At 40.6% G+C, this 25,691-nt stretch overlaps 1 protein-coding gene across 1 annotated transcript; it reads left to right on the forward strand.

The window, feature by feature from the left end:
- Positions 1 to 2,620: 2,620 nt before the first annotated feature.
- LOC309326912 (vomeronasal type-2 receptor 26-like) lies at positions 2,621 to 25,302 on the forward strand (the record flags this gene model as incomplete). The annotated part of the gene is made up of 5 exons (XM_081835942.1): positions 2,621 to 2,651; positions 20,674 to 21,534; positions 22,094 to 22,315; positions 23,285 to 23,411; positions 24,401 to 25,302. The coding sequence occupies exons 2-5, from the start codon at positions 20,698 to 20,700 to the stop codon at positions 25,300 to 25,302; spliced, it is 2,088 nt and encodes a 695-aa protein (XP_081692068.1). The 5' UTR covers positions 2,621 to 2,651; positions 20,674 to 20,697.
- Positions 25,303 to 25,691: the final 389 nt, after the last annotated feature.

Consider the following 25,691-nt stretch of genomic DNA (forward strand, 5'->3'; position numbering starts at 1 on the left):
TAAATTGTAGTACAACATTTTCTTACCACAGAGCTTTGTACCACCAAATGAAGGCTGTTTCTGTTTTACTTAATTTTACGTTATATTTTCGTAATCTTACCATTGATATAAAAATGTTCATTAATCCAGTTATGTGCCATTCCTTTAAGACCATTCTCTTTCAATTTAGCTCTTATGTTGGCATTTTATGTGGTTTGCACACTACCAACATGAGATATAAAATTAGTTTTAGCGATGTATAAATGAATAGTTTGACTCTTCTTTTTCTGTATCTTTATGGTTCCTTATGTGAAACTCTGAACTACAAACTCTGACTACAAAATTCCTTGCCTATCTATCTCTGAAGGATTGTTTGCGTAGCATGAGGGCATATAAAATCAGAATGTTTAGGCTACAAGCTTCAGTGAGATCCCCAGATTGTAGGAAACTGTAAGAATAGTATGTTAAGGATGTTTTGGAGGACTGATTGTCAAGGATGAAGGACGATAGGTGGGTGAAGTGAGGCATTCCCAAAGTAAAGGAAGGATTGAACTCTGATTAATAACAATACACACAAAGGCTTGAACCAGAAAGACTCTGGGAAGGGTGCATATAATAATAACCTTGTCCACCCCCCGGCCCAGGTCGTTTTATTCATAAAAGAATTTTTTGCACTGTATTCGTAAGAACCAATCAGATTATCTTTGAGCATTTCAACAAATGGGGACAAAGTTGCACTACAAAAGCTAATTAAGCATCCACTTCTGGGGTAAATAAAACAGAACTACAAAGGAGTGCATCCAGCAACCCCAGGGGTCATAAACAAGCAATATACATGATAAGAAGGTTAGCAAGGAGGATAGGGATCATTATCACCTTTATGTGAAAATCTGTTTCCTGGCCCTAAGATTAACATATCAGAAAGGCTACATCAAAGAAGCTGTCCACTACCTTTTATGGCCCAGGATGCCTGCCTGGCGAAGCAGCTGGCAGCTGGGCTGTGTACGTGACTTGTCAAGCAGAGAGAAATGGAACAGGGATGCAGAGGTGTGGATTGATCAAAAATCATATCAAAATCGTTTAAACCCAGTCAGCGCAATGCTTTCATTGATGACACAGATGGCTTACTCTACATTTGTTATAATTCCTTATAGCAATCCCACCTTATCACTACAGTGAAGCATGATTCCTGAGACTCCAGAGTACTGGAGTACGCAAGATAATGTAGGAAAGAAGAAAAGGCAGTGAAGCAAGACAGTTTGAACCCCTTGACCTGTGACCCCCTCTTTATGCATGTGTGCATGATGTATCGTGCTGGAAAACCCCCATAAAAGCTTTTTTAAAATGTGACTTGAGGGCAGTTCCCTTAATTGGCAGTTCTCTGAACAACTAGTTTAGGGAGGCAGCCCTATTTCAATAACTCCTCTAATAAGCTGGGTCCCTACCGGATGCTGAGCTTCTATATCTCTCTTGGCTGTGTGGTTATTTAAGGTGCTATTTCCTCACCTGGACATGAACCATAATAGCTGATTTAGGAGTAAATTCTCATCGCAAACTCATCTCATCATCATTCTGACTCACTATCATTCATGATATTTCTGTGATGCATTAGCTTGAATTATAGCAGGGGCTGTTTGTATCATTTAATATACATTTGTAGACATTGAAAGGTGTCTTTAGATGAGGTTGCCTCTGTTTTCTCTGGGCCCTTGGATTATTCATCTGGTAGTTCTAAACATATTCTTGCTTTGGCTACCATAGCCTTGAAAAACTCAAAGTGAAAAAGTCTCCCTTTTGGAGGTGGTTCCTTCAACAATTCCCCTGAGATTTCTCCTTCTTTTTCCTCTAAAGGTGCCAAAATGTATTATTTTATGTATTTCATAGAATCATAGAATTGTAGAGTTGGAAAGACCTAAAGGGTCATCTAATCAAATCCCACAAAATGCATATATTTCAGCTAAGGCATCCCATGGCAGATGGACATCCAACCTCTGCTTAAAAACCTCCAATAAAGGAAAGTCCATAACCTCAGAAGGGAGTGAATTCCAAACACCTCTTATTATCAGAAAGTTCTTCCTGATGTTGAGGCAGAAAGGCATTTGTCCCAATTGAAATTCAGTTTGTAAGTGTGGATCCAGTTCTCCCATCTGTTAAGGCCACCTTGAATCCTTATTAGCTACCCCTTCCTGTTTGGGGTCACATCCAAATTTGATGACCATCCCTTGAATTCCCACAGGCAAATTGTTTATAAAAACGATTAACATCAATGGGGACAGAATGGAACCCTGTGGAATCCAACCTGTCACTTGCTGATATGAAAACCTCCACAGGGAGATAAGAATTGCTTTCAGTATTCAATAGCAATCATGTGAGAATAATATTACACTGTACTATTATGAAAGGAAATGTAATTTGTGGGTTTCCTAGGGAACGTTTGATTCAGTCTTCACCTTAAAATTTGCAACCATGTGGAGAAACTAAAAAGAAAAAATCAAAATGGATAATTACATTATTTGAGATTTTCTCCTGATCAGCTGTTCCTTATTGTTCAGCTCAGGTCTCAAGACAATTATGTAACATTTTGGGGAAAAGATGCAACCCAGCAGTCCAGCACTGGAAGTTAAAATAGAGAAGATCTCCACTGCCACCATGTATTTTCCCTTTGTGCTCAGGTAGGAAGGAATAAATGATAACCAAACACTGCAAAAGACAAACATGCTGAAAGTGATGAACTTGGCTTCATTGAAACTGCCAGGTAACTTTCTGGCAAGGAAAGCCACAGTGAAACTGACAAATGCCAGGAATCCCAGGTAGCCAAGCACACAGTAGAACATAATCACAGACCCCTCATTGCATTCTAATACAATTTCTGAAGTGAAGGAGTGCATGTCAACATCTGGGAATGGGGAAGAGGTTGCAAGCCAAACAGTACAAATAAGTGCTTGGAGGAGGGAGCAGAAAAGAACAATGCAGCTGGCCAGACTCTTTCCCACCCACTTCCTCATTTTGGATCCAGGTTTGGTGGCCATGAAAGCCAGAACTACCGTGATGGTTTTTGCCAGCACACAAGCCACAGCCAATGAGAAGACGATGCCAAAGGCACTTTGTCGGAAGAGACACATCACCAGATGGGGTTCTCCAATAAACAGAAATGTACAAAGGAAGCAAAGCAGGAGTGAGATGAGGAGAGTATAAGTGAGATCCCGGTTGTTGGCTTTGACAATGGGAGTATTGTGGTGTTTTATAAACGTTGCTAGCACTAGAGTTGTGATCATAGAAGATGAAAGAGCTAAAGAGGTTAAACAGAGGCCCAAAGGTTCTTCATAAGACAAGAAGCTGACATCCTTTGGAATACATTGGTCTTGTCTTTTGTTTGGATAGTTTTCATCTGGGCATTTATAACAATCAGTTGCATCTGAAAAAAGGGATGGAATCTTTGTGTAGCTAGAAATTACAGCATCATGCAATAAACATATGGCTGTAATCTCTTAATGCCTTTGGAAATCAGACATTTGAGTATTTTAATATACTTGAGATCAGGCTTGGATATTGTTGCAGGTTTGGTTTGGAGGCCCATTAAAACAAAAGTACTTGTCCCCACAGTCCTAAGATTGTGAGACTCACAGCACTGACTGCATCAACAGATCTCATTTCTCCATGCTTCACAGCTTTGGATGTAGCACAAATCCAGCATGTCTTTGTCTCTCAGCTTCTCAGCCTTCTGCCTGTTTTCAGCTCAGCTCTCTTACACCACATTGGCTATGATTCTCTACCTACCTGTCAGGTGAGTTGCCAGAAGGCCCATCCATTTGACCAGAGAGTACTATTTGTACTGGCCAGATTACAATAATGATCTTAAAATCCAAATCATTATTTTAGGATGGGGGTCATAGTGCCCAGCCATAGCCTAAATAATTAAAGGGATGTTTATGAAGGTGCTTAAGTGACACACTAAGGTCATTATCTTACAACTGCCCAGTTAGCAATGGAATCTTTCAACGCACCATCCACCTCCAAACCCACAACAATATTCAAGGCTAAGCTCAAGTATATTACAATACTTAAATGTCCAATTTAAGAAGACTTTAAGACATTACAACCATATGTTTTTGAATGTTGCACTAGAAATTATCCACTGGTGCACAAAAGAAAGCCAAGACAATCTATCTAAGGAAATTAAGCTCCACTCTGTTGAGAGAGATAATTGTCTGGTTTTGAAAGGCATGGAAAAGTGTTTCTTCAGCTGATATACTGCTGCTCAAAAAGAAACCCAAGTCTCCATGTCCAATTATTGAAAGGAAGCTGAGCTACATCTGTCTGGCAATGCTGTATATAAAATTTTTTACCTTTCTGATCTGAAATCTTTCCTTCTGGGCATGGAATGCAATCGTAGCAGCAAAATGCCTCGCCCTCTCTCACTTTCTTGCAAGAACCAGGGTAACAACTCTCACTGCACACAGATAGAGGCTGTGCCTAAAGTGTAAGTGAAAGGGGTTAATGATAATCTTGATGATAAGGAGCTTGGAACCCTTAAAATCTAGAGCAATTCTCGAAAGTTACACAACAATCACAAAATCCAGCATTTAATAGGGGCAGTAGAGTATTATCCAAAACTGTCTCTACCTGGTTAAATCCCCTGTGCCATCTTATAGCATCCTCATTGATTTTGAACACTTGGTCTGGAGGAGCTTGGGGATCCAGCCTCCCAACATTCACTCTATGAAAGGATTGGTTTGCGGGGAAAATCCAGTTCATGATATCAAAACCAGCTGCTAACTCCCCATTCTGGTCAAAGGAAACTTTTTCCCCTGCACTGTTGTTAAATGAGACACCTTTCATAAACCAGTGGAGCTGAATTGAAAGGGAAAGAGCAGGAATTAGAAAATTCTGCAACTTAAGCTTGTATGCAAAATGATTAATGTGACATAGATTCCATTTTTGCAAAATTTCCCAAATATAACGTATTTTGAATGCTATTTTCATTAAAAAGCTAATTTGGGGGTTCACAGTATGTTACTTTTTTGCTCACAATATTCGATTGGAGAACAACATTGTAAAATCAGGAGAATTTTGGATTTCAGAGGAAAGCTGCATTTAAATTTCTGTATTAGTTTGGGAAATGTGGATTTGTATGCATTAAAATATACACAGAATGAATTTTCCTCCATCTCTAATATTCATTACCTGCCAAAGGCATTGGCCTTGACAATTCTGCATGCCTCTGTTCTGCATTGCACTGTGCTTGAAACTAGATGTAGACATAGCATGTAAAGCATGGGCCATAACATAGACAGCATTGTAGATACTGTAGCTGTGGGAGGTCATGCTCATTTCAAAAAAAGATGCAGGCAGACTCTCCAGCTTTTCCTCTCCTGTGCAAATGTCTCCATCCACCTTGACTGCATCTGTATTTGGGAATATGCAGCCAAAGGACTGTTGCCAGAAGTCCTTGATAAAACCATCTCCTGTGGAGCTGGATGGGTTTCTGCTTCTAACGAATTCTTGAAATCCTGGTAGATCATTGGCATGAATTGTAAATGAGAGAGATCCATGGATTATTTCTGTATCCCAAGTCCTCTGATACACCATTGAATTGAACTCCCCCTGGGCTGTTATTATCCACACAATACCTTTTGACTTCTTCTTTATATGTTCCTGTCCTGACAGATATGGAAACCATCTCAAGAACACAATCCCATAGGATTCCCCATATGCCACCACTACATGGGCTTTACTGTCTCTGATTTTATCATCTATTTTACCCCCCTTGTTAAATATGTCATTAATATCAGTGATAAAGGTCAATGTTGGGCTTCTTTCTATGAAGGCAAAGCAGATACCACTCTGAGAAAAAGGTGGAACCACATTTTGCACAAATCTTTCTCCATTGTCATTATCCATAGTTAGTAGTCCAATCCAAGTCCACCTGAAATGCAGAAGCAAAGAAAGAATCCCTGAAAACTGACTGTTTTCTCTGGGCACCATCTGGTAGAATGGGATGCCTGGCGTTTTGTCATTCATCACTGGAGCAGGGCCATAGATGAGCTAAAGAAAAGAGTGGAAAGGAAAGAATGGGACTGTGTTGTTATGAGTTTGGGGGAGGAAGTAGGCTGGATGCCTACATACATAAGACCCTTAGAAGGTTCTTAACCATGTGGTTCAAATCAAATAAATCAACTTGCAAACCAATATTGCCCTCACTGAACATCAGCAACACCAATCAGTATTGTGTAGAGTAATGGACAGCATGCACTAGGGTATCAGTAAATCTATGCTGATGAGCAACCACATGGCTCAATATTGTCTGCACTGACTTTCAGCAACGCAAACCACAATAACAAGTAAGACCCCCACAGGAAGCGGGACTTATTATCAATAATGACTACACCGACAAGCAACTATCCTTATCATAAAAAACATGTACACTGACAAGCAGCCACCTGGCTTAATATTGTCTACAGTGACAGGATTGACTACACCAGGGGTCATCAACCTTTTTATACCTACCGCCCAGTAATGAATCTTTCTTGATGGTAAAAATTCCTTACTGCCCACCAGTGCTCAATGGAAGGAGGATTCAGCTTGTGCCGTAGAACCCCCTACCGCCCACCTAGAATCCTGAAATGCCCACTAGTGGGAGGTAGGGGCAGGCTGACAACCCCTGGAATACACAAACCGGCAGCTGTGCAGTTTAGTATTGCATATACAGGCCTGCCACCAACCACGTGCAATGCTTAAACCACTCAGACGAAGAGGTAAGGAAAAACAAAAACCCACCCTGAGGATTCTAACCAGCAATACAAGGATACACTGCCAACTTCCAACTGATTGAATGGTACACCATGGAGAACAAACTTAAATTAAGGGCAGTGGGACACAGACATGCTCCAAATTGCTGGGAAGGCTGCTTCTCCACAGTAAACCCACAAAAGCTCAAGGCAAAAAGAAGGGGCAATGGCCAGCCTGCCCACACACCCCAAGCTGCAGAGTAGAAGGCACACAGCTATCCAAAGCCAAACGACAAGAATCGCAACAACACAAAAGCAAGCACATTCACACCCAGTCTCCAAGGGGGTGGTTGCCAAGAACACATGAAAATGAAATGACTTAAATAATGAGTGAAACAAACACATGCAGCACACAAAGGCTTTGTAAAAGAAAGGGGGGGTCCAAAATGATCTCGCCCAATCCTTTAAAGAAGCGTGCGTGCGCCCGATGGCCAAGCTCCTTTCAGCAGCAGAGAAACGCGCTGCCTGATCCTAGGGCTTTGCAGATCACTAGATGCGGGCACCTGGCACACGCAGACAAGAGGAAGCCACTTTCTGTGTAGATGTAGAAAGCTTTGCTGGGGAAGACAGCAATGATGAAACAAAACAAAGACTGACGAAAAGAGCAGGAAACGATGAGGAATACAAGGGTAGAGATCTGATGAAGCAGATTAATGGAGGCCACCTTCCAAGCCATGCTGAAGTTTAAACAGCACATGGCCACCCCCCACCCCCAGCTAAGCCAATTTGTCAGCCGGGGGACGTGATGTGGTGGGATGTCCTAATGATGTGAGCAGCATCCCTCTGCCCACTGCTGGATCACTGTGAGGTCCTAGAACCCCTCCCACAGTCAGCCCACCCCCGCTCCCCAGAAAAGGTGAGCTGTCCTGCTAGGACAAGCGAGAAATAGAAGGAAGGATTCAAGTTGTTATATAGCCACAATGGATGTGGCCCTGCATCAGATGACAAATGAGTGGGGTCCCTTCCCTCAACTCTTTGGTAGTTCCTGTAGTTAGAAATGACAAAAGACAAAGCTGAGCTGTGTGTGTGTGAACTGGAATAAGCAAGCTGGGAAGCCAGAAAGAGATAGCCATGCTAGATTTCTTTTTGAATCCGGGGTTGTGGCTATAGGAGAAGTAAGATCCCTTTGGGGTGTTTCTGAATCCAAGACTGCAGCTATGGGAGAAGCAAGAGTGTGAACCTCCCCGTTATAGGCTCAGGTTGTATATATGCATAAAACCATGTATCATAAAGACTACGCAGTCTCCACTTTACCCCATTTCAAGGGAAACACAACCCTGGGTAGGTGCCTGGAACCCCTGGATTCTCAAACTGCCCAGAGATTGGGGTGGCAGGCAACAGTATTTTATGAAGTCCTACTCAGGGTAGAGCCACTGAAATCAATGAATCTCAGTTATGCATGTGCATTAATTTCAATGGTTTAATATACCTGTAAGTAGGACCAGTGTTGAATACCACCTATAGACAGAATTTTCAAAGAAAAAATAAACCCACAATTTGTCAATAATATTTTCAGTAAACATGTAATGTTAGTGGCTTTTCTTTCAGCAGAGGTTCCTGTAGCTGAGCCAGTCAACTTCTCAGTAGCATAAATAACAACTAGGGATACTAGAAGACACCCAAATGCTCTGGTTAACACAACACCAACTACATGCCCTCTTAAACAACCCAACAGTAAAATCAGCAGCAACTAGGCCCCTGAGAACCTTCAAAAACCTCCTCTTAACAACAAAGGGAAACGGTAAAGGGACGGTATCCGCAATGTACAAAATACTACTCCAAAATCCCACAAATCCCCTAGACGCAATCAAAAAACAATGGGAGATTAACCCCACTCAATGGACCAGAATGTGGTCTAAACCCCCCTTTAAATCCATATCAACAAAAAGAAAAGAACTCACACCGAAACTCACCTACAGGTGGTACCTAACACAAAGGAAACTAGAGCTAATACACCCAGGAACCTCACCAAAATGCTGGAGAGGGTGCACCTCCACAGGCACATACCTCCACATGTGGTGGGAGTGTCCCAAAACCCAACTATTCTGGACAACAGCCATACAAGAAATGTGTAAAATAACTAATCAAGTAATAGACATCACCCCAGAATTGGCCCTACTAAACATCTTCCAAGACAGCAATGCCCATTTACACCACAAAGAACTCATAACCCACCTACTTTCAGCAGCCAGAAACACCATAACCAGACACTGGAGAGACCTGTCAGGAGTAAGCATGGACCAATGGTACCAAATAGTATGGGAAACAGCCCTACTAGAAAAATTAACTAATAAACTAAAACTGACATGGGGACAAACAGAAGAAGATGCCTTCACCCCGGTATGGCTCCCCTTTATCACATACACAGCCCAACAGGACAATGACAATAATCCACCAACAGCATACAAATCAGTTTGGCTAACCTGATCCAAAACACCCACCCACCTCACTCACACACAAAAACAAAGATCACCACAGCCAATCACAAGCAAACAATCACACCCTAGGCCAACCCCAACCTCTCTCACCACCAAAGGAACACAAGTGAACAACACAAGCAACGCTGACACCAAACTCTACATACATTAAACATAATAGAAACACCGCCACCCGACCCCACCCCATCCATCTTTCCTTTCTCCACCCCCCTTTCTTTTTTCTTTTTGTTCTTCTCCCCCTAATGCCTCAACAAATGAAACGGATTTGTAAAAATGTTACAGGGGGGAAAAAAATTCGAGGCATTCCACTTACTTCTGTAAAACAAGAAAATCCGTAATAAAATATATATATATTTTTTAAAAAATAACAACTAGGGATTTTTCTTTTAGTAATTTGAGAACATGCACAGAGATTTCACAACTTACATTTGACATTTATAGGAAGGAATGGCCATATTATTCTCTTTGTATACTAAAAAAAAGATAAAAAGGGAAATGTGATGAAGTACTAAAACTGTATAAGTGCACATAGAACCAGTGCTTTTTTCTGGGGGTACTCAATGTTACATAGGTTAACCTTTCTCTTTCCAAATGTAAAAAGTGTGGCATTTCCTGTAACAATCTCATGGTGACCTTTTTTTCTTAAAAACAAAACAAAAAAGCACTGTATAACACACAAAGAGAGACCCAGCATACCTGTGGAATCTTGTAAATATCCACAAGCGTTGCCACTTGAAGTGAAGTTGGGGGGTCCAGTCCCCCAATGACCCCAATCAGGTTCGTTTGGACATCACAGTTGTAATTTGGAACAAAACCTCCCAAGGTGTATATGAGTAGCATTGTAGCATGGTAGGTCCACTTGTCAGTGAAATAGCTGTCATAGATGTGGAAGCCCAAGGTGACATTGTGTAAGAGCTGAGGGTTTTCATTGATCTCTTTTATTGCAAAAGCCAAGGCCAGCATGTGCTGATAATTCTTAGGTACCACACTAGAAGGTAAGTTGTATTCGGAATCATAAGGAACCATCACATGTTGTAAAAAGTATTGCAAATTTTATAAAAATAATGTTTTCTGTATATAGTCTATTAATTATTATTATTCATATTTATATAGAAACTTTCCTGAGGTAACCTTACCTTTAGGTGGCCCATACAAATTTTGCAACAACAACAACCAAACATTACCATTATTCATCATAACATATATTATCCTATTGTTTATCAGTACAGTAGCAATTCAGAGCACGGTGTTCCAAAATAAACAGTATAATTTAAGATCTTCAGGATATGATATTTCATACAAACGTCAGAACACATCTATCTTTTTTTTAAAAAGAGTTGTTTCTCTGGATAGTTTATTACCTTTCAAAACAATTCATGGAATGACAATTAAGACTGATAACGAATAATAGTTTGAAAATATTACAATGAAGCCCTTACACAAGCTCTTCAGGCAAAGGTGATGGGGGTTTTTCAATGAAACTGATTGCATTGGAGACGATGAAAGTGTGGGAAGCGATAGCTCCAATGATTAGGTCTCCTGACTGGTGGTACTCATGAAGCGGAGGATCTGGATCATCAAGCATGCACTTAATGATGTGCGCTTTGCTTACCATGTGAGGAAGCAGTACCAGAAGCAAGAGGAACAATAACAGCATTGTGGGCAGAAATGTTTTCTCTAGATGCAGATTTCTTCTTTTTAGCTCTTAAAGCTCAGAAATCAGACTGACACATTCCTGTCTAATAGTCTTAAATCCTAACCTCAGTCCTAGATTTCTGGAGGGTATATTTATACAGTTATTCAGAACTGGGCTATTAGTTTTGCTGGAGTCCACAGTAAACTCCACTGTGGTGTTGGAAAGTATCTCAGTTGATTAGAGTCCTTGGATAATTAAAGAGGGAAGCAGTCACCAATTCAACAAGATGCATTCCATATGGAATTGCTGAAGACATGTTTTTCATGTCTGAAATTGACATGTTCCTTTTCCCTATCCCTTAAGGATCTCAAGGGGCACCTGAATTGGCTGTGAGAAACAAGAAATTTGTCCAGAGCCGGGGGAAAAGTGGGTGTTTTATCATGAGATTTTCTTGCTGCAGAACCGGGGTACCCAAAGTGAATCCTCCAGAAGTTGTTAGAGCCCCCCAACCCCATCATAACTGACCACAGCCCAGGCAGACGGGATTTTGATTCCAAAAACCTATTGAGTACAAGACATTGTCTATGCCTGTTTCAGGACACAATTGGAACTGGTATGGCAGAGAGGCCAGCCATAGGTGGAAATAGAGCTAATGAAAAGCAGAGCCAAAGTTAGTGGTCAGCACAATCAATTCTATTTGAATAGAGAATCGGGGGGCCAACACTAAAGGCAAGAGCTGTATACATACAGCTAAAGAACGTCATATGAACTGCAATCTGCCAGCAGAACATTTTCCTCTTTTGTGTTGCCCAGGCAAGTGCATTGTGTGATCCATGACAGCAGCTAATAACAAGACTGTACCGTAGTGATGTGATAAAAGCAGGCTAAATCTTTATTGACAGCAGCAGGCAGGGTGAGGCTTGGCATGGCCTTGGGTCTCAGAAACAGTTCATCATTCCACAAACCATGTAACATATGTAAAATGAGATCATATATGCTTATCAGCTTGCTTTGAAGCTTTTGAGCCTTGGCTGCTGGCTTAGCTAGTTAAGAGAGGGGTGGCTTCTATCCATCACACTGGCTTCCTCTCAACTACTCCTTTATCTGAAAGTAACTGCTCACCTGGAACTCCAGGAGGGCAGTGGTTGCCACATGGCATGGTTGCGGTGGGTTCAGGGAGGCTGTTCAGGAGCCTCTTAGAGAGGCTACTGTTGGCTAAGATATAAAATGAGTGTGGGCCTTGATTTTGAGGATTGGGTCCTAGATGACAAGACTAAGCTAAATGAATTTTGAAATAGATGCAGGTCTCTCCTTGTCCTGCCCACCACCACTTCCCCAAACATATCCTTTTTACATTTATGCCAGTTTAAGTTATGCCAGCTGAGTCCTGGCTTAGCCAGGGTGAAAGAATTATACTAGCACAGTCCCTCTGTGCCAGGAAACCAAACTTTCTCATCCTAGTGGAACTTGGGTTTGGATTGTTCTGTCCATCACATTTTGTACTACGGGTCAATGCAAGCCCAAGGGTGCCTTCAAATCCAGGTAAAGGGGGGGGGGCGTCTCTTCAGAACTACAAAATTCCTTGCCTATCTATCTCTGAAGGATTGTTTGCATAGCATAAGGGCATAAAAAAGTCAGGATGTTTAGGCTACAAGCTTCATTGAGATTCCCCAGATTGCAGGAAACTGTAACAATGATATGGTAATGAGGTTTAGGAGGAGTGATTGTCAAGGAAGATGGACGATAGGTGGGGGGAGCATGACACTTTGAACCCCTTGACCTGTGACCCCTATTTATGCATGCATAATATGACTTAATGATGTATCATGCTTGAAAAACCTCATTAAAGCTTCGTTTAAATGTTCCTTCAGGGCAGTTCCCTTAACTGGCAGTTCTCTGGACAACTGATTTAGGGAAGCTGCCCTATTTCAATAGCTCCTCTAATAAACTGGGTCCCTACCGGATGCTGAGCATCTATATCTCTCTTGGCTGTGTGGTTATTTAAGGTGCTATTTCCTCATCTGGACACGAACCATTAATAGCTGATTTAGGAGTAAATTCTCATCACAAACTCATCTCATCATCATTCTGACTCACTATCATTCATGATATTTCTGTGATGCATTAGCTTGAATTATAGCAGGGGCTGTTTGTATCATTTAATATACATTTGTAGACATTGAAAGGTGTCTTTAGATGAGGTTGCCTCTGTTGTCTCTGTGCCCTAGGATTGTTCGTCTCGTACTTCTAAACATATTCTTGCTTTGGCTACCATAGCCTTGAAAAACTCAAATTAGAAAAGTCTCCCTTTCGGAGGTGCTTCCTCCAACAAATCCTCTGAGAATTCCCCTTCTTTTTCCTCTAAAGGTACCATAATGCATTTATTTATGTATTTCATAATAGCATAGAATTGTACAGTTGGAAAGACCCAAAGGGTCATCTCATCCAATCCCATACAATGCAGAAATTTGAGCTAAGGCATCTATGGCAGATGGACATCCAACCTCTGTTTAAAAACCTCCAATAAAGTCCATCAGAAGCGAGTCTATTCCAAACAACTCTTATTGTCAGAAAGTTCTTCCTGATTTAAGAGCATTTGCAGATGATTTAGTGTTAACTTTGCAACAGCCAGACACCAGCACTAAAAGAGTATTAGAATTAATTGAGATATTTGGTCAAGTAGCAGGATTTAAATTGAACAAACAGAAAACGAAAGTGTTGGAAAAAAATTTAACAATGGAAGAAAAAGAGAGATTTCAGAGTGAAACTGGTTTGGAAATAACGAAAAAAGTGAAATACCTAGGGGTGAACTTAACATCTAAGAATGTGAACTTATTTAAAGATAACTATGAAAAATGTTGGACAGAAGTAAAGAAAGATCTAGAAATATGGTCTAAACTGAGACTTTCCTTGTTAGGCCGAATTGCTGTTATTAAGATGAATGTACTGCCTAGAATGTTATTTTTATTTCAGACCTTACAGATTTTAGACAAAATGGACTGCTTCAAGAAGTGGCAGAAAGATATTTCTAAATTTGTCTGGCAGGGCAAAAAGCCCAGAATAAAATTTAAGATTTTAACTGACGTAAAAGACAGAGGGGGCTTTGCCCTGCCAGACTTAAGACTCTATTATGAATCAGCGGCCTTCTGCTGGTTGAAACACTGGCTACTTCTTGAAGATGCAGATATTTTGGACTTAGAAGGGTATGATAATAACTTTGGATGGCATGCATATTTATGGTATGACAAGGTAAAGGTGCATAAAGGGTTTAAAAACCATATTGTCAGGAAAGCATTGTATAATGTTTGGAACCGATACAAAGATCTATTGGAAAGTAAAACCCCTAGGTGGTTGTCACCAATGGAAGCTAAAGCGGTGAAAAAACTTAATATGGATTCTAATTGGCCAAAATATTGTGAAATCCTAGAACAAGATGGTGAAAAGCTTAAACTTCAGAGTTATGAGAAACTAAAGTTCAAAGTTCGAGATTGGTTACATTACCATCAGATAAATGAGGCATTTAAGCAAGACAGGAAATTAGGATTTCAGAAGGAGAGGTCAAAGCTAGAAATAGAACTGTTAGAACCCAATACTAAGAACTTGTCTAGAATGTATAACTTGCTTTTGAAATGGAATACGCAGGAGGAAACGGTTAAATCAGCTATGATTAAATGGGCTCAGGACTTAGGTCATGACATTATGTTTGCTGACTGGGAACAGTTATGGACCACTGGCATTAAGTTTACGGCGTGTAGTGCCTTAAAAGAGAACATAATGAAAATGATCTACAGGTGGTACATGACCCCAGTCAAGCTCGCAAAAATTTACCATTTGCCCAATAATAAATGCTGGAAATGTAATGAGTCTGAAGGAACCTTCTACCACCTTTGGTGGACCTGCCCAAAGATTAAAGCCTTTTGGGAAATGATCTATAATGAAATTAAGAAAGTCCTTAAGTGGACTTTTTCAAAGAAACCGGAGGCTTTTCTCTTGGGCATGGTTGGCCAATTGGTGCCAAGGAAGGATAGGACATTCTTTATGTATGCAACTACAGCAGCAAGAATTCTTTTGGCAAAGTATTGGAAGACGCAAGAACTACCTACTCTGGAAGAATGGCAGACAAAGGTGACAGAATTCATGGGATTGGCAGAGATGACCGGCAGAATCCGCGACCAGGGGAGAGAGACAGTGGAAGAGGACTGGAAGAAATTCAAAATATATCTCAAAGACTCTTGCAAAATTGAGGATCGTTAAGATGTCAAGGGGTATGAATTAGAGAATTACAGCTGTAAACAATAATTTTAAGTAAATCTAAAGAGAATTAATAGGGAAATTGATCAAAGGGTTGCTAAAGAATTGTGAAATAAGGATGCAGGGAAAGGGAGGTAAGGGGAAGTCATGTTTTATATGTTTTTGTTTTGTGTTCTGTTTGTTTTGTTTTTGTTGTGATGTGTCAGAAAACTTAATAAAAATTATTTTTTAAAAAAAGAAAGAAAGTTCTTCCTGATGTTTAGCAGAACAGTGAGCCTTTTAAATAAATCAATAAATAAAATCTCTGCAATGCAGGAATATGCACGGGGTCCCATACAGAATAACCTATACGTCACTTAAATGCACCGCTTGTATTTATTTATATTTATTAAATCACAACCCAGCAAGAGTTCAAGCAGCAGCGCTCAGCTAGTTGTTAGCACCTGGCTCCAAGGAACAGACCCATACACAAAGAAACCTCAACTGCAGTCAGACAGAATTGGAAGATAATTGCCTACAATTAAATGTTGCCCCTTTTAAACGATAGGCAAATCTAGGCGCAAAGCAACACCAAGTAATCAAACAGAATGGAAAATAACTGCTTACTAGGAAATGCCCAGAAGCTGCAGCCAAATTAAGAGAAAAAGAAATCAACAAGATTCCAGGCCCACACCAATGGCCCTCTGAAAAGGAGGGGTGAGGTTGCTCTTAAGGGGAATATCTCACTACTGGGAAAACGTCTACCAAACAAAGGAAACTTTGCCAAACAAAGAAAAGTAAATCTTTGCCCACAAGGTCAGCTCCATAAGGGTGCTTAAACAGACAAAAGACTGCAAATGGTCAAACTGCTGGTTAGTTAAACTGACAATGCAACTAGAGCTGCTGAACTGCCAAAATGAAGTGGAAATATAAACCGTGGGTTAGCCTGGACTTTTCAGTAAGGTTCTATAAACCGCAACCTTTTTTGTTTTGTTTTTTTGTTTTTTGTTTAAAAGCGGTTTTCTTTAGGGACCCTGTACTGGCAAGTGAAGCCACTGACAAGAACCAGGCAAAGGTACACCTTCAAAGGTTCTAAACGTATAAATGTACAATGCTGAGGAATGGTTCCCTGATCAGAAACCCTGAATTGTCCACCCCAAGCCCTGCCTTATTTCTTCCCCCAAACGCCAAGCGAAGAGTGGGGGGTGGCTTAGATAAAGTAAGAGGGGTGAGGTTTAAATGCACAGTCTATTCTAAGCCCCGGCATCATTTAAAATTTCAGAGGGGGCTCCCGATTTAAGTGGTACCAATGGAAGGGATGGCAAGGTAAATCAAACCCACACTAAAAGAGTAAAAAATTAACAAACGGCAGGCACAAACACACGCTGCCAGCACACACACACACACGACTTAAAATTAGAGAGGAACAGTCAAGGGCAAGGGAGGGGGAAAACGTACAAGCACCCTGGCCAACAAATTAAAATGTAAGGCAAACCCACTCAGTCACCCAGACCAGCCAGGCAATCAGATGGGCAAGGGCAATAGAGGGGAAAAAACATACAGGCACACTGGCCAAAATTAAAATAAAATGCACAGCCACCAAGGCAGGGGCTGGGGAAGGAAAGTGAGGAGACAAGGGAGATAGAAAGATGGCATTCACACAGGCCTCGCTGGTGGTGGAGAGACCATGTGCTGGGCAAAGGAACAAGCTGGAGCTTAAGAAAGGTAATTCACACTTAAAACGCCCAAACAAATCCAGCACCAGGAGTGGGGGAAAATAAAAGGTTAAATGTAGGTTTTTACACAGAAAAGACGACACAGCAAGACAGCGAGGCAAACTTGGGTGCCTAGGTTTTTAAAAGCAGTAAAGCAATGAGCGCACACAAGCCTCCTAAATTTTAAAAGGCAAGCCAGGAACCAGACAGTCTCCACACACACAAACACCCCCCAACTCCAAACCTCGTGGCTGAGCTCTTCCCTACGAAGAGGCATGCTATTAAATTGGTGGATTATTTTCAGAAACTACTTTCATTATTGTGACCAGCATCAGTTGCAATGGTGCTAAGAAATATAGCTGCACCAGCCACACACTAACAGTCTGAGTGGAGGGACTGACAACCATCTGGAGAAGGGGCTTAGATATTTTCTCTCTGCTCATTTTCCATGTCTCTCACGCTAAAGAAGATACTTGTGGAACATCTTCTAAGCCTTCTAGTTTAGTGCTGCTGCTACAGAATGCCCATAAATCACAATTGTGAACTATATGTTTGTATTTGTGAATGAGAGTTTGCCAGGACTCCCTCTCATTCAAGGAACTGAAACACTCTTATTTTCAATCTTTCCATTTATAAAATCAATCAAAACCTAGTTTAAAAAACATGAATCTTATATCTAGTTCCACACCTAAGACTTGTATTTCCCGAGTTCTTTCCTTGCCATAGGCCAGTCCAAGCCCACCATGATTATTTCTGTTCAAATAAGTTCAAAACTTCTGCTAACACACAAGAATTATTTTCTTCTTCAAATCCACAATTCCCTGACTTTGGCTTGGCAATTACTTCACCCATTAATTATCATAAAGTGTGTAATCAATTCTGCTGCTTGTAAAAAAATAAAAATAAAATAAGCCCTAAGGCATTGAAGGTAAAATTAAAATCAAGAAATCATATTGTATGTGAAGGATGTCATAAATATACCTTCTTGCATTCAGAGAAAGGTTTAGGCACTAGAAACAGGAACATTAGTATGATTACTGATATTTGTGTTCAGGGATCTTGATTTCAGGTTTCTTAGAAAACATAGATAAAAAGGGAAGAACCTACAAATATAGTAGAATAATGAGCATTTCTGCTTAGCATAATGGCATTAGTGGTTTTGCTGCTGGTACTGCTTCCCCATATAACATCTGAAACTCACATTCATATGTGCAGGGTCCAGCACCCACCTCAGCCTGTTCACAGATACTATCAGAATGGAGACCTCATCATTGGTGTCATTGCTTCTCAGAGCTTCATTGTCTCTAGCTCAATAGACTTCACCAAACAGCCGCCTCCAACGTTGAATGAAGACTTAATGTGAGGAAGTGCTGCCTTTTTTAATTAAAAAAAAATCCATTTCCTTCCTTTCCTTTTGTCACTTTTCTTTTCTTTTTCATTTTTGCTGGGAGGGGAGGTATTGCAGTAAGATCAGTTTTGGGAGTGCCAAGCTCCCAGTAGTGAATTATGGTGTTAGGTTGTAAAATTGCTGATACAATTAAATCTACACAAAAAAGAAGGCACTGATTTAATTTTAATTTAGAAGGTAAATGAGTTTGCTTCAAAAATTCTTTCTTTAGTTTGATTGAAATAATAGAAATCTATCAGCCAATGAAAGTGACTGCTTTTGTCTAGTTCTTCATATGTAATATTCTTTAATTAAATCATTTTAGTTCCTCCATCCTCTGTTTTATTTCATCTTCTTGTACAATTCAGTTTCATTAAACTTTTTATTTTGTTATAAATATGTATAAATACCTATCTATGAAGGGTTAAATAAAAAGAGGAAAAGGTAAGGCATTGGGTGAAGAATGCTGAAAGAATGTTATCAGTAGAAAGTGTATTGTATTAGAACACAATTGCAAAGACTGGATATGTTTGAGACTGCATTAAATCACATATTCAAATTAATTTAAATCATATGGATCATTTTAGTGCATTCTACTCTAAATAGTACTTTTGCAGAAACATATCAGTGTTGCATTTTTAATGATAAACATTGATATTGGCAGCTGTTTAATATTTTTGTAATTTGTATTTGAATAAGCCTCTATACTGAAATAATCCTGATGATGACTAGGCAGATCAGAGTGGCATATTCTTGTTCTTGTTATATCCTTCTGATACACAATGGAACTATCATTCTAGTATAGTACCTAATAATTACCAACACATCCTGGCCTTGGCCTTCTCAGTAAAGGAGATCAATGAAAACCCTCAGATCTTACCGAATATCACCTTGGGCTTCCACATTTATGACAGCTATTTCAATGCCAAGGCGACCTATCATGCCGCTATACTACTTACTTCAACTCTGGAGAGATTTGTCCCCAATTACATATGCAATATCCAGAATAATCTAATAGCAGTCATTGGGGGACTGGACTCCGAAATCTCCCTTCATGTGGCAAATGCCTTGGATATTTACAAGATTCCACAGGTAGGATGTACATGTGTGTTGATATTATTGCTATTATTATTATTATTATTATTATTATTAAGCTCCATTTATGTGCACGACACCTAGTAAGAACAGATATGGTAGGTTGCTATCCCAAGGCACTTACCATATAACAAAACAGAGCAGGGAAACAACAGAGCTTTGTATTGTATTTTATAGACACACCACACAACCCCTGAATGCAGATTGTGGCCACTTGGACTAAGGGATAGGTAGTTCAAAGGCTTCTTAGAAATATAAAATTTTGAGGAGGCTGGTAAAGAAAACAAGGAAGGTAGTTGCATGGATGTGAAGAAGTATTGTGGCTTGGGAGCAGAGGCTTGCATCTATCGTGTTAAATGTATGATATTGCCAACAGTTACTTGTCAAGCTTTTTAAAGAAGCAAACTGACCTTCTTTGCTCATGACTGCGTCCTTTGCCACAATCTTGTTCTTAATAAACTTCTCATTCAATAATGAGCGTTGTATGATTCAAGCTTCAGTTTTCTGATCTGAAGAATGAATTTTTGTTAAGAACAAAAAGTTAACTGAATGAGAGTGCCTTTGTGTACTACTCACCAAGAGCAAGGGTGGGGAAACTAAAGTCTTCTAGATGTTGTTGGATCCTGACTCCCGTTATCCAATTATGAATGGTTTGGGTGATGAAAGTTGAAGTACAATAGCATCTGGAGAACCCCAATTTTCCCATCCATGAACAAGTGCATTCCAGAAATTGTGAAAGCATTCTTTTAGCTTAGTCTTGGAGTGAGTTGTCTCTGGAGTGGCCCAAATATATCAGTCGGGGTATAAATAATATACTGTACAGCTATGTATACATCTAGGAAAGTAAATATTATCCACATGAGCCACAGTGTGTAGAAGGCAACCAAAATGTTTTGACAACCCATCAACTTGAAAATGATATTGGAACCATGACATTGATCCTGCAAATGAAATTCAAGTTTCTAATTGTATGAACTGTGAGTGGGCTGGTAACATCACACTAATGTTAAACAAAGCTAACAGGAAAGACTCTCCTTCATTGTAAGTTTTCAAGCTGAGGTTGGATGGCCATCTGCCATGGATGTTTTCTTTATTGCAGGGGGTGGACTATAAGACCCTTGGGGTCCCTTCTATAATTCTATAAGAAGTCATTGTTAATAGAATCATATTTACACTATCTCCTGACAAAGGTTTATAACCAGACATGTCCAAATCAAGAGGTTCAGGCTCAGGCAAAACATCTGAGAATGTCTTGTTAGGTAGCCACCCTACCCCTTCAAAATATGTAGAAAAAGAATTTCAAGTGTACACCTAACTTACAGTTTGATTTTAAGGACAATTGATATAATTTACTGCAAAAATATAAGCATCTAATTTTCCACTTCCATTTTCCATTTATCTTTAGCTAACATACAGTCCTGCTCCAGTGATGAATGATAAAACTCCAGGCCTTCCCTTCTACCAGATGGTCCCTAATGAAGCCATTCAGTATACAGGAATTCTTTCTTTACTTCTGCATTTTCGGTGGACATGGATTGGGCTTGTTGTTATGGATACCTCAGATGGAGAAAGATTTGTGCAAACTGTAGTTCCACTGTTTTCCCAGAATGGGATCTGTTTTGCTTTCATAAAAAAAATTCCAATACTGACTTTTATTGCTGACATTAAGAATGTTCTAGAAGAGGGTGAAAAAATACATGATGTAGTGATGGGCAGCAATGCCAATGTATTGGTTGCCTACGGGGAATCATATTCCTTGGCATTTTTTAGATTTCTTCCATATATAGCACAACAAGAACACATGACAGGTAAATTAAAAGGTAAAGTCTGGATAGGAACAGCACAGGTGGAACATACTTCATTTGTTTATCAAAAGTCATGGGATGATGAACTATTCTATGGTGCTCTCGCCTTCAGAATTCACTCCAATGATGTCCCATGGTTTCATGAGTTTGTTGAGAGCATAAATCCATTCAGCAGGACAGGAGATGGTTTTATCAGGGACTTCTGGCAAAGTGCCTTTGGCTGTGAATTTCAAATTCATGCTCTGGATGAGGAGAAGGGGGACTTTTGCACTGGGAAGGAGAAACTGGAAAGCCTCCCTCATTCTTTTTTTGAAATGAGCATGACTGGCCATAGCTACAGTATCTACAATGCTGCCTATGTTGTGGCCCATGCTTTGCATAAAATGTCCTTCACTAGACTCAAACAAAGTGCAGTGGTGAAGAAAGATGGACTGAAACATCAAAAACAACTTTCATTGCTGGTAAGGAACTTAAAGTTCGCTTGTAGATGAACAGAATATTTTGAGTGAAATAATAGATCATAATGTGCAAACTAAATTCTTTGTGATCTCACATTTTCATCTTAATTCTAGCTCCCACAATCCTGAATGAAAACAAAAAAGTTAAACTTTCATTCAGCAATCTTTTTTCTTCTTCCTGGGGCCTATGAGGTTAACATTAGCCCAGATCACACTGCTGCACCTTTGGCTCACATTGTATCACCTCCTGTGTTATTTAGTGTAGTGATTGACAGACTCCATCTTCCCACATCTTCACAGAAATGAAATAGTGTTATTTCAATAGCTTAAATTGATGAATAGGTTGGTGAAATATTTTCATGTGCACAGCAATTCAAACTATTTCAAACTATTTAGTTTGAAAGATCCAACCCCATCACTCTTGATCAGGAAAAAATGTTCAAGCATTAGTGGGTTTAAACAACTGCAACAACAACAAAATCTTTTAATTGTGACCTATTTTGTGAGGTTGCTTTATTTTGACAACTGCCACGAATTTTCTTTGTTATGCCTTTCAATGCAGCTCCATCATTCCCTAAGAAGTATCTCATTTAACAACAGCTTTGGGGAAATGGTTTCCTTTGACAATAACAGACAGTTTGTAGCTGGATTTGATGTTACCAACTGGGTTAATTCTGGAGACAAACCTGTAGTGAAAGTTGGGAAGATGGATCCCAAGGCACACTCAGGCCAAGCGTTCACCATCAACGAAGATGCCATTACATGGCACAGCTGGTTTAACCAGGTAAGATTCACCATCCAGCAATTTGGTAGCTATTCTTTAATACTTGAATGAGAAGAAAGTCACTGTCTTTGTGTATGTATGTGTGTGTGTTTGTGTGTACTCTTAAATATTTGCTAAATAAGGGCAAACTCCAAAAAAGGGGAATTAATGTGAATAGAAACACAATAAATAGAAATGTATGGAAACATATATCAACTGATGACTTGAAAATGATTATTTATTTTGAATACATGATGGGCCTCAACTGGTATATCCCAAGAGTAGCACAGTATTATACAGAGGTTGTCAAACTAAGGCCCACAGGTCGGATACGGCCCACCCGGCTCGTTAATCCAGCCCACGAACCTTGCGGACCCTGCCGCCCACTTGGTCAGTCCCCGCGCTAAGAAGGGGCAGAAGCCTCTCCACATGGAGAACGACTTCCATGACACGGCATGGCTTCTGATTGGCTGCAGGAAAGTCCTGCAGCTAATCAAAAGCCATGGATGCCTCTGGGCACTGCCCCTTCCTTCCCGCTGAGGTGGCCGAGCAGGAGGAATCGGTGGCAGCGTGGAGGCTGCCCTGGCCAGCGGCATCAGGGTGCCATCTCTTCCTTCCCGCTGAGGCGGCTGAGTAGGAGGAAGCGGCTGAGCAGGAAGGAAGTGGCAGCAGCATGGAGCCTGCCTCCACTGCCCAGGCAAGTGGCATGGGCTCTGTGCCCCGCCGACACAGAGGATGCCAAAGCTGGTGAAGATGAGGCAGCATTGGCGGCTGGGGCGTGAGTCACATAGGCGGGGGGGGGGCCTTTCGGGAGAGGGGTGCTTTTGGGAGGTGGGGGGTCCAGCCCCCCACAAGGTCTGAGGGACAGTGGACCAGCCCCCTCCTGAAAAAGTTTGCTGACCCCGGTATTATAGGATGAAACCATGGAATAGTGAATCCCATGGAGATCAGCAGCCCCAGTAAAAGTCTTCTTTCTTTTTTTATGACTAGACACAACCTGTTTCTGTGTGTACTGAGAGTTGCCATCCTGGTTCCAGCAAGAAAGTGAAGGAGGGGGAGCCATTTTGCTGCTATGATTGCATCCCATGTCCAGAAGGGAAGATTTCAGATAAGGATGGTAAGAAATAGACTTTACAAAGATTAGGTCCAACCCCACACAGCATACAAACTTATTTTTGTTTTCTTCTGTTTGGACTGGATGTGAACCTGAAGAAGAATAAATAATTTGTATTACTCTGGGGAATCATGTGCCCCTCCTTATACTACTCATATTCAAAAAGCCATCATTAAGTGTTCAGCTGGGATACATAAAGGCAAACACGTATATGGAGATAAAGGTAAAGGTACCCCTGCCCGTACGGGCCAGTCGTGACCGACTCTGGGGTTGCGTGCTCATCTCGCTTAAGAGGCCGGGAGCCAGCGCTGTCCGAAGACACTTCCGGGTCATGTGGCCAGCGTGACGAAGCTGCTCTGGCGAGCCAGCACCAGCGCAGCGCACGGAAATGCCATTTACCTTCCCACTATAAAGCGGTACCCATTTATCTACTTGCACTTAAGGGTGCTTTCGAACTGCTAGGTGGGCAGGAGCTGGGTCACACCTCCATTCCTGGCCTCTATGTGATCACAAGAAAAATATGAAGGAGCCTTGTCAGTGCATTTGCCGGAACATGTTTATAAGCCTCATTGTGAAGAAGAGCCGTGATAAGGCCACATTCCTGATGATGGGGATACTTGGAAGCATAAAAGCAAATGCATTTACACATCATTCAAAGAGTTTTCCCCATCTCATGTTGCTTTCTCAGAGCCCTTGTGAAGCAGAACACCACAGGATTGAACCTTCCTGCTCTCAGAACTATGATTTCTACTCGCTATATCTTTTTTACACACACAAACAATTTATTCTTCTGGCTGTAAGGTACCTCAATTCTGTATGTGTCAGGTATAAATAATAAATTCATTATGAACTTCTATCTTGAAAAAAATTGGCCTCTATATCTATCATCTATCATTTATCATCTATCATCTATCATCTATCAATCATCTGTCTATCATCTTTGGTGAGATGTGTACAACTTATCTGAAAGGTAAATAACTATTTTTTTTCAGATTTGAGTGATTGTTATGAATGCACAGATGAAAATTATCCAAACAAAAACAGAGATTTGTGTATTCCCAAGAATGTAAGCTACCTGACATTTGAAGAACCTTTGGGACTCACTTTAGCCTGTTTGTCTCTTTCATTTTGTTTGATCACAGCTCTTGTCCTAGTGACCTTTATGAAGCACCATGACACCCCTATTGTCAAAGCCAACAACCGGGACCTCACCTACATTCTCCTTATCGCCCTCCTACTCTGCTTCATTTGTGCATTGCTATTCGTTGGCAAACCTTGGAAGGTGACATGTCTCCTCCGGCAAACTGCTTTTGGCATCATCTTCTCTGTGGCTGTTTCTTGTGTGCTGGCAAAAACCATCACAGTTGTCCTGGCTTTCATGGCCACTAAGCCAGGATCTAGGGTGAAGAAATGGATTGGGAGAAGCCTTGCCTACTCCATTGTCATCTCCTGTTCTCTCATTCAAGCAGGCACCTGCCTTGTGTGGCTGGCAACCAATCCTCCATTCCCAGATGTTGACATGCACTCTGTGTCTGATGAAATTATACTAGAATGTAATGAGAGCTCTGTAACTATGTTTTACTGTGTTCTTGGCTACATGGGCTTCCTGGCTATTGTTAGTTTCACTGTAGCTTTCCTTGCCAGGAAGTTACCTGACAGTTTCAATGAAGCCAAGTTTATCACTTTCAGTATGCTGGTCTTCTGCAGTGTTTGGTTATCTTTTGTTCCAACTTACTTGAGCACTAAAGGGAAATACATGGTAGCAGTGGAGATCTTTTCTATCTTAACCTCTAGTGCTGGGCTGCTGGGCTGTATCTTTTCTCCAAAATGTTACATTATTTTGTTGAGGCCTGAGCTGAATGACAGGGGCCTGCTAATAAGAAGAAAGTCTTAAAGAAAGTCCTTGTCTGTGTCTTGGTTATTGCCTATGATACAGTGGTGTTTGTTGCATTTATGTAATATATTATCATGTGTTGCTGTAAGAAACAGCATTATGAATATATGCCAACTCACTTTCCTCAAGACTCTTTTCCAAATTCTTCATGAATTCCATAAATTCCACAGACTTTTTAAACATTTGGATTCATAGAAGTTCATGTTAAATGCATTTTTGGATAAGTCAGACATATAATGCCCTCATCCAATGTATTTATTTATTTATTGCATGGAATTTATATACTGTTTGATCATAAAAATCTCAAAGCTCACACTCATCTGCTATGTCAATAGTAGCACCTGCCGCAGAGTCCTGAACAAAACTGGGAGTAGTGATTACCTCTACCA

The sequence above is a fragment of the Podarcis erhardii genome (assembly GCF_964252035.2).
Source record: "Podarcis erhardii genome assembly, chromosome: 13".
Lineage (NCBI taxonomy): Eukaryota > Metazoa > Chordata > Lepidosauria > Squamata > Lacertidae > Podarcis > Podarcis erhardii.